The sequence below is a fragment of the Sinocyclocheilus rhinocerous genome, unplaced genomic scaffold (assembly GCF_001515625.1).
Source record: "Sinocyclocheilus rhinocerous isolate Xijiao unplaced genomic scaffold, SAMN03320098_v1.1 scaffold820, whole genome shotgun sequence".
NCBI lineage: Eukaryota > Metazoa > Chordata > Actinopteri > Cypriniformes > Cyprinidae > Sinocyclocheilus > Sinocyclocheilus rhinocerous.
In genome coordinates this window covers 922,998-932,188 of record NW_015670386.1, presented here as the reverse complement: position 1 = coordinate 932,188, position 9,191 = coordinate 922,998, and the positions used below count along the sequence as shown (strand labels likewise).

The window sequence follows — 9,191 nt, the reverse complement described above, 5'->3', positions numbered from 1 at the left end:
GCAGTAATTGACAGCGATCATAAAATCTTCTTTAAACAGAAAGAGTACCACAAAGCAACAATGTAATATTTCCAGTTGTATATATTATAAATCTCTTCAAAGTGAATGGGAAAGAATGAAAGTATTATTAGCCTCTCACTAATTACTCAAGCGTTACCTTGTCAGCCTGCAGGAACTACTAGTGATCTGGACCATTATTTTAAAGTGAAAAACACCTTAACCACTCAGTAATTACTAAGTAATTTAATAAGTTATTTAACATATTTTATATCTGACACATACATTTGTGTGAGGCACTAGTGATATTTTACCAGACACTGTAATCTGGAATATGCGGTTTTGTGCTTAACACAATATAAATGCAGTCGATGCCTTCATTAAGGATGTGAATTGTTTTTGTCAAGAGAACATCATTATTTATATTCAAGAAAAGTCCTCCCCAGCCTACTGTCACTAAAGGTATAGGTCTTTTGGAGTCGGAGACATACTGAACTGACACAAACTAGAGCTCATAATTGTGAACTAATTCAATCATGAGCTTGTCAGCATCACTTCTTAATTATTAACATTTTAAAGTGAATTATCATTTTTATTATTATTCTATGTTTAAGTTTGAAATAAACAGAGAACATCCATCCTTTGGTAAGCGTAGTAGTCACAATTTTAAAATGCAGCCAACTTCATATCAAATTCATAAATTAGTTTCCACAAAGAACCCAATTGTTCACTTTTAAGACGTTACTGTTGTGATTAGCAATTAATTGGTAATTCTTTATTAACTGGTCATAGTTCGCAAGTAGTTCTCAATGAGGATATTTTTATTTAATAATTATCAAATATCTAACAAGGAACTACCTTTGTCCTAAATTTGCTACTACTTACTACTTAGTTAATCTGGCTCCTCTATTAGTTAATAGTATTAACTTCAGTGTTAATGTAGTACTACCTATTACTTCCTGCATAGTTACTGCATAGTTAACAACGGACCATACCAGTAATTCTAACTGGAAGGCCAAATGGGCACGATTAAAGCAGTTATTCGTTTATTCGATTATTAATTGTGGTATTTAATTTAATTTATTAAGTTGCCTACACTTACCATTTGATTTGGATATATTTGTATATTTATAAACGTCCGCAAGAAATGAAAACGTTGGTCTCTAATCATTTGAATAAATAATACATAATCATTTTATATTTATGATACCATTATAATAAATATGTTATGAATATTAAAAATATATAATAATAAAGGTATAATAATAAATATATATTTTAATAATTTTTTATAAATATATATTTTTAAATAGGTACGGATTCAAAAACAGAAGGAAGTTACACATTTAAACGCTATGTTGTGCTGCAGGAAAATGAAATAATGTTACCTAACTCATGAAGCATTCCGTTCCCCAAAATATTTATTCAAAATAAAAGTCCTTGTGACGTTTACTTCGGAAATACGCATGCGCCTTTCTGCTTTCTCTACACACGTGCAGCATGGAGTCTCCACGAGATGAATTGGATCTCGATCGGTTTCAGGTAAACCAGAAATATTTGATAGTTTCCCCCCCTACATATTTGTTAAATTGTCATAAGTGTGTTATATGCTTGTATGGTTACGTTTTGGTGGGAACCTTGTAAAAATCTAGTAACAAACTAACTTGGACTGCAAGTTGGCTAACGGCTGTAGCCAAGCAAGCACCCAAGTCTCGAAGTAGTTTAGATATAAAACATATAGATGTTATCTTTGCTTTTATTATTTATTAAATGTATGTGCCTCATGCAGTTGCACTAGTTAAACAGTAAATTTTGGTTACTGTCTTTGTAAAATGTTCTATGGCTGTTACTGACTTTGGGTATTAGAGCTACTGCAGTTTGAAAGACATTAATTTAGTTAATTACATGTATTACAGGTAACTAAAGCTGTACAGGCATTACAGGCATGTCTAAAGAGCAGCTCCTCATCCCAAAAGCTCTTCGAGAATGATGGTCAGGCCATCTCTCTACTGTTAACTCAATGGAAAATCCCTAGAAAGGAGCAAACCATTCGCATGTAAGTATTTTATTGGGAAATAAATATAGAATCATTGATTTAGAGAAACTTAAGATAATTAAGTATGATATTGTTCTTACCAAGTGTGTTTTGCCCTACAGTTCTTTACCCCATGGGCTGAGGACCGAATCAGGAGACGTGTGTCTCTTCACCAGAGATGAACCCAGAATGACCTCAGAACAGACAGTGAGATTCTACAAGAAGTTACTCGCAGAGAGAGGGGTCAAAAATGCCATCGAGGTATTTCATCTGTCTAACTGTTATAAGTTTACTAGATTTATATGCGCTTCAGCAAACCCTTTCCTTCTATCTCTAGTGCTGGTCACGGGTTAAAAAGTGCTAGAGTAATTCAGAGTGTATCCAGACGAGTCTCCTTCTCTATTGGAGCTTGTCTCTACAAACTTTGAAACAATCGCGACTTCCCAAGCAGGTCCATTTTGTGTGACAATATGCATTATGAAATATGGCTTCATCTTAAATGTTTACAACAATTTTTGTGTTGTTAGGTGATTCCCTTCAACATGTTGAAAACTGAGTATAAGCCCTTTGAAGCCAAAAGGAGACTGCTGGGCAACTTTGATTTGTTTCTGTCAGACGCACGCATCCGACGCAGGTTACCCTCCCACATTGGGAAGCATTTCTATGAAAGGAAAAAGTAAGTTTGTTTCTAACTCTAAATACACACACAAACAAAAAACAGATGTTGACAATAGACAATGGTCTTTTTTTATGCCTGTGAAATTTTGACGTGACCACATCTTTAGCCTGGTAGAATATGTGCTCTAGGACTAATCACTGAAAGCATTTAGTAGATTATTCGTGCAGATTTTCAGTATCTATCAGGGTTGTCTGTCATTGTGACATTGATTAAAGTTTTCTCTCTCTCTCAGGGCTCCTCTGTCGGTGGATCTAGAGAGTAAACATCTAGCCAGAGACATGGAGCGCCTCATTCAGGGCACCAGTCTCACTGTCTCAAATAAAGGCTCTTGTTGGTATGAACATTGTTTCTTTTTTTGTGGTACACTACAGTAGGTTGAAGCACTACAGCAAACCATTTCCTGCTCCGTCACAGCTGGAAGTGGGTTAAAACTGTGCAATAATAACTCATAGTGTATCCAGACAGTATCCTCATCTGTTGGAACTTGTCCCTACAAACTATGATACATGAGTTTTTTTTTTTCTTTTTTGTTTTAAATGCTTTGACCTGATTGTGTGGTTTATCATTACAGCATGGTACGTGTAGCACATTCAGGCATGACAGCAGATGAGATGGTTGAGAATGTGATGACAGCGGTTTCCACCATCTCCGCAAAGTTAGCAATGGTGAGTAAGAGTTTTGTGTACGTAACCAGCTCTCTTTCTTTTCGCAGTATCATTTACTATTCATTATTTTCTTTGCCTATTCTTGTGTTTTTAACGGGATGATGTATGGTTCTGTTCCTCAAGTTTTGACCTACAACCTATACTCTGTTTCACTCTCAGACAGGAAAAAACATAAAAATCATCCATTTGAAGAGTCTGACCTCAGTTGCGCTGCCCATCTACACCTCTGACCTGAGTCATCTTGCAGTGGTGGAGGAGGCCCGGAAGAAAGCCCGTTCAACAAAGGTGAAGTTGCTTAACAAATGCAAAACAGATATGTGGCCAAAAATTTTTTCAAGTTTTGACCTACAACCTATACTCTGTTTCACTCTCAGACAGGAAAAAACATAAAAATCATCCATTTGAAGAGTCTGACCTCAGTTGCGCTGCCCATCTACACCTCTGACCTGAGTCATCTTGCAGTGGTGGAGGAGGCCCGGAAGAAAGCCCGTTCAACAAAGGTGAAGTTGCTTAACAAATGCAAAACAGATATGTGGCCAAAAATGTTTTTTTTTTTGTAAAATGAGAAGTCATTCATTTTACCCTTTAAATTTTTAGGGAGCAAAAAAGAGGAAGAGAGAAAATAAGAATACAGAAGTGTCAGATCTGAAAACGAATGAAACCGAGGAAGAGAAAGACCGTAAAGAAGAGGAAATACCACAGCTGGTGCCAATCGAGATGCCAACCAAAAAGCCAAAACAGGAGGTCAGCGTCTGTCTATCTAACAAGGGACCGATAATAAAACCGATATTTACACTGCATTGATGTGTTAATGTCATAATGGTGTTGTATGTGTGATGATTTTTATTTTAAATGAAATCTTTTTGTTTTTGCAGACCATATCTAAAAAAGGACTGAAAAAAGTACCGAAGCCTGCTGCTGGCAAAGGACTAAAGAAAACTGTAAAAGACACAAAACTGACCAAGAAAACACCAAAGGTCACAGCACGTGATCTGAAGAGAAAAGCTAAAAACAAATAAAAATGTAAATGCAATTAATGTGCAGCTTTCTCATCCTGCTAACAGTTTATATGGATATGTACGGAGCAGAAATTTGTATTGCACATTGTTTATGAAGTTCATTTGAGCATTTGTTCTGATCCATGTGTCAACAGTCAATTAAAGAGATGTAAATCTGACTAGTCTGAGAATTTTCTGCAACCAACCGCTTTTTTTGGTGAATTTATTTAAATGAAACCAGACTTTGGTTTTGTCATCTTTGATGATAGAAAGTTTTGTTTACAACTGGCTTGTGTAATAGATGCGTTTAGGGGCCAAACGTTGAAGGTGCTGTAAATTAGGGGCTAATTTAGTTGTTGATTTTCTTTTTCTTCTTCCCCAATATGAGTCTATGGCAGCCATATGAACTTTTAGTAGGAAAATAATGAAACCAACTCTATAGCGCCATCACCAGTTCAAAAAGAAAAAATAAATAGTTCACCAGATTACTCTCACATAGCCAGATCTTCAGACTCGTGGCAGAAAGCAATGGTCCGTGGGCATGACGTCTGAGGCTGACAATACTTTCCTTATGGTGATCACATTCCATGAATCATGGAATGATAACTTGCACGAAGTCTCTGCCCATTACAGTAGTCCGCACATTAAAAAGTTTTTTTCTGGCAGTCTTCAAATTTTGTGCAGTTTTTACCAAGTTGGATCAGATGATCACTGGAATGAACTGCACAGAATTCACTGAACAGAATGTTCTTTTTTAAAAAGTTAAGATGATGCAAATTTAATGATGTCAACCAAAATTTGGATCAGAGGCTGTATCTCAGAAATACTTTGATCTATTGAAATGAAACTCGGTAGTGTTTGTCAGCAGGGTTCATACCAAATTTGGGAAGAGTGTCCTACAGGTCATGAGATCTGAAAAATGTATTTTTTCTTTTTTTTTGGTTATAACTTTTGAACAGTTTTGTCAGAAAATCCAGATTTCTAGGTGTCTATGGGTTCCTTGTTTCGTGCTGAATCCGTGGATACTTTTTTTACTTCTGAACCATATCTATCATTCATGAACATTCTGTTTCTCCTCTTTCTCTTCTTCCGGCTCTGCATTGCGCTTACTGTACCTTTGGTGCTTGCAGATATATTATATTACATGTATTTGATGAGCTGGATAATGTGTTGGACCAGCTGCTCTTCTGTTTGTGCTGTTGTTCCTGGTATATGTTACATGGGTTTGATTTGAGTTCTTCCATTTGGATTTATAATGGTCATCCTTTTGTTCAGTTGTTTTAAAGATCTTTTGAAAGACCTCCTATTTAGACTCATCTTTTGAGACAAGCTTGATCATTCTCTTTCTGACAGTATTAAGCTTCCTGGATGTACATCTTAGGCTGATCCCAACGAAATCAACAGAGTGTTCTCAGAAACCAAACAGAAGGCAAGTAAAAAAACTAATTTCTGATGCTACCAATTAGTCCCAAGGACAGTGCTTAGATAATGGTGTTGTTAAAGGAATAGTTACCCAAAAAATTAAAATCACATTTTTGAGACAACATGAGGTAAATACATGACAGAATTTAAATTTTTGGGTGAACTATCCCATTCAGAAAGCAATTTAGATTTTTGCAGACCAGCTCAAAGTGAGTTGACATGTATTTTTCATTTTTTTGTGTGCAAGTTTAGATTCGTCAGGATGCATACTATGGATCAGTGTGATTTCAGTGAAGATGTGACTCAGCAGACGGTTTCAACTCCAGTTCGGGACCCCGTACCAAGAGACCCTAGTTGTTGGACTTACTACCACAAACCCATCTTCATCTTGATCGCTGGTGGGCTAGCATTAGCTGCTGGTTTTGTGATAATCCTCAATTCTAATGGATTATTTACTAGTAATTCTACAGACACAATGGCTGTGGATGATGAAATGGGCCCATTGTGTCTTTCACTTGGGCTGATGTTTGCTGTGTTCGGTGTGGTCTGGACATTGATCATAAAAGAAAATGTAAAACACAAAAGGCGGATAATCTAGAATTAGATAAAACAGTAGCCAACAATGTCACATGGGATACCTTTATGTAAATATTACTAGTGTTAACATTTTTATTTTTACTTGTTGATGTATGATTGTTGTCATTTTGACTCATGTGTAGTGTGTTTTGATAGTCATTTATCTTCAGGATTGGGATCCTGATAAAGTTTTCTGATAAAAGCATTACTTTACTGCTCAACATCAAGGTTTATTCACTTCAGTGTACTTTGAACATCATTCTGTACAGGTGTACGTCATGTTTCTCGCAATGTGTACTTTTAGCACTGTAGTCTTCTGGACGGACAAGCTGCAGTCTAGTGATACAATTCGATAAAAAATTGGATATGGAGAAAAAGCATCCAGGAGTTGGTCGTTGTAAATGTGCATTTTGGTTTGCTGTTTTTCACGACATTTTTGGACTTTTTGTCCTCCTGGTTGGTGTGTTTTGGGACATCTTTTTCCATGACTTTTTAATTTTTGCTGGAGCTGTGATTATTTTCCTGAGTCTCATCTGGTGGGTGTTTTGGTACACTGGTAATATTGAAGTGCCTCCTGAAGAGCTGGAGGACGACATTGCTCAATACAAACGCACTAAAGGAATTTCAGGCGTTATGCGTAAAGTCTCCAGCAGACTCTCCAACGGACTGAGGAATTCCTTCAGGAGAAGTGGAAGAATCAACACTCAGGCTGAAGGCTCTCAGGCAAACCGCACGGCCAGAGCAGATCAACTTGTTACTATTGCCATGAGCTCCTATCTGAATACACAACCACCTGGGACGACCAACCATCTGAACCGAGATCCTTTAGTGATATAACATACAGGTAAAACTGTCTTAAATGAATACATAGTTCGATAATACATTGAAACCAGTCATCTTCCATGTCATTATCTATAAGCATGATCTTTTTATTTTAATGATCATACAATGTGTGGGCTTGTTAATCATTTATAGCATTCTGGTCTTTAGGTGGGCCCCTATTGGCCAGGAGAGAGAATCAAATAAGACTTATCTTTTGTACCACACACCGCAAACTTTGTTCGACATTCAATGTCAGGCTCTGATTTGCATCTCTATTCCCATAGTGCTCTGCGGGGAGACCCTCCTCTTCATATCTGCATCGATGCTGCCTAGAAATGACTTGCCTTTAGAAGTGCTTTAGAGATCTTTAGGATCATCAGTGTTTTCGGCTACATTTATATATAATTGTTCATATATAATTTAAAAAAATATATATTGTTTAATCCACTTTTAATCCAATTAAACTAAAATACGTTTGTGTTATTTAATATAATATGCTAGTCAAATATACTTGATTTTTATTATTTTCATGTTGTGTTTTTGTGCTATTTTTATTATGTTGTCCCACTATATCTAATAAGCAGTGCTTGCTTTTATATGTTTATATAGCAGCATCAGGAATATATTATTTGTGTTATGTATACAGACTTTTGCAATTAAAATAATTTAAGAACATATTTATTAGTCCGTTTTTATTTTATTTGAATGGTCACTATTGAAAGTTGAAACTATTGACACACTGTAAAAAATTATGATAAAATTAACTGTAAAAGACTTTGGTTAACAGGAAGATACCTACATATGAGTAGGCCTACAAATTATAATATGATGTTAGTTTACAGTAAAACTGTTAAATGTAACATTTTCAGAAGTAAAAAAAGAACAAGTTATCTTATAATTTACAGTGAAAAACAGTGATAGTTCATGTTTTCCCCATGGTTACACTTCACATTTGATGGTATTTCGTTTAGGTTTTTGTTATCATTCATGTATATTAGGGTTTTATGTTACAATTAATGTTATTTAATTAATGTTTATTGCATTATTTTAGTGTCGGTGTGTGTTATATGGTGTTTTGTATTTATACACCTTCTACATAGTATTTATTTACCTCAGCTTGTGGAAAGGCTACTTGTGATGAACTTTGATTCTTCATGTGGCTTTCTCTTTACTACCTGTGTTATTATGGTGGTTGTCAGTATATGTTAAAGGTACAAAACAGATTTTAGTAGCACATGGACTTTACAGGCTTAAATTGTAATTTAAAAAAAATAATAAATGATAGTTTTAAACTGTAAAATGTATGGGTTGCTTTGTAAATATGGACAGAATTATTCTGGAAGCGGCTATTTTTGTCTGTAAAAACATTTTTTTTTTTTTTTTTTACAATGTAGTTACATAAATAGATAAACAAATTTTTTTTTTGTCATGAGAAAATGTGACTAAAATTTAAATTGATGCCAGTGTGAAAGACAAAAGTGTTGATGGCTCAGGGACATCCCCTTCTTAAGACATATTTACATACTGGGGCATAATAAAATGTTGGCTGCTGTGTATGTTCAGTGACTCCTAGCACCTCAGTGGAAGATGCTTCTCTTTATATTGCTGCTTTACATTATTATTTATGCTGAGGGAAAATGTGCAAAGAATTATTATTACGATGGACTTCTTGAGGAGTGTCAACATTGCTCCATTAGATGCAACTCCCCACCAATTATTTGCAAAACATTTTGTACCTCAAGTAAGTATCGTTTTTATATCTGATTTAAAACTTTTTTCATTTCATTTTTATTTTCAAAACTAAGATAGTTGTACAAGCACATTGAATTTACTAATTTTATGTATAAATGTAATGGTTACAGTTATGGTAAGTCAACATACTCCTTGCAGAAGTTGTTTAGAATGTTTAAAAAAAAATTTTTTTTACTGCCCTGAAGAAGCTACATAACAGTATTAAACATTCAATATATAATAGAATATTTGTCTATATATATATA

General features: G+C 35.1%; 3 protein-coding genes across 4 annotated transcripts in view; all 3 read left to right on the top strand.

Annotated features, from left to right (window-relative positions):
• Positions 1–1,440: 1,440 nt before the first annotated feature.
• LOC107734245 (ribosomal L1 domain-containing protein 1-like) lies at positions 1,441–4,561 on the top strand. Its single transcript, XM_016546158.1, has 9 exons — positions 1,441–1,539; positions 1,914–2,053; positions 2,155–2,293; positions 2,560–2,708; positions 2,944–3,045; positions 3,283–3,376; positions 3,536–3,661; positions 3,974–4,120; positions 4,252–4,561. Exons 1-9 carry the CDS (start codon positions 1,498–1,500, stop codon positions 4,393–4,395), a joined length of 1,083 nt encoding a protein of 360 aa, XP_016401644.1. The 5' UTR covers positions 1,441–1,497; the 3' UTR covers positions 4,396–4,561.
• Positions 4,562–6,052: 1,491 nt separating this feature from the next.
• On the top strand, positions 6,053–7,786 carry LOC107734172 (transmembrane protein 238-like). Of its 2 annotated transcripts, none has more exons than XM_016546047.1 (2): positions 6,053–7,216; positions 7,479–7,786. In XM_016546047.1, exon 1 carries the CDS (start codon positions 6,739–6,741, stop codon positions 7,207–7,209), a length of 471 nt encoding a protein of 156 aa, XP_016401533.1. In that variant the 5' UTR covers positions 6,053–6,738; the 3' UTR covers positions 7,210–7,216; positions 7,479–7,786. The 2 variants fall into 2 exon arrangements, with proteins under 2 accessions (XP_016401533.1, XP_016401534.1); XM_016546048.1 differs by lacking the exon at positions 7,479–7,786 and adding an exon at positions 7,363–7,469.
• Positions 7,787–8,776: 990 nt separating this feature from the next.
• LOC107734209 (tumor necrosis factor receptor superfamily member 17-like) overlaps positions 8,777–9,191 on the top strand; it is a 1,688-nt gene continuing 1,273 nt past the window's right edge. The window contains exon 1 of the mRNA XM_016546102.1: positions 8,777–8,935. Within this exon, the coding sequence (XP_016401588.1) occupies positions 8,782–8,935 (154 nt within the window). The 5' untranslated portion in view covers positions 8,777–8,781. The remainder of the gene's footprint in view (positions 8,936–9,191) is intronic.

What these genes read in the sequence shown, in the direction of transcription:
- LOC107734245 (XM_016546158.1), top strand. Translation starts at nt 1,498, where the DNA reads ATGGAGTCTCCACGAGATGAATTGGATCTCGATCGGTTTCAG. An exon ending in TGGATCTCGATCGGTTTCAG is followed by an intron (nt 1,540 to 1,913) that starts GTAAACCAGAAA and finishes CATGTATTACAG; the next exon opens with GTAACTAAAGCTGTACAGGC. An exon ending in AGAAAGCCCGTTCAACAAAG is followed by an intron (nt 3,662 to 3,973) that starts GTGAAGTTGCTT and finishes TTAAATTTTTAG; the next exon opens with GGAGCAAAAAAGAGGAAGAG.
- LOC107734172 (XM_016546047.1), top strand. Translation starts at nt 6,739, where the DNA reads ATGGAGAAAAAGCATCCAGGAGTTGGTCGTTGTAAATGTGCATTTTGG.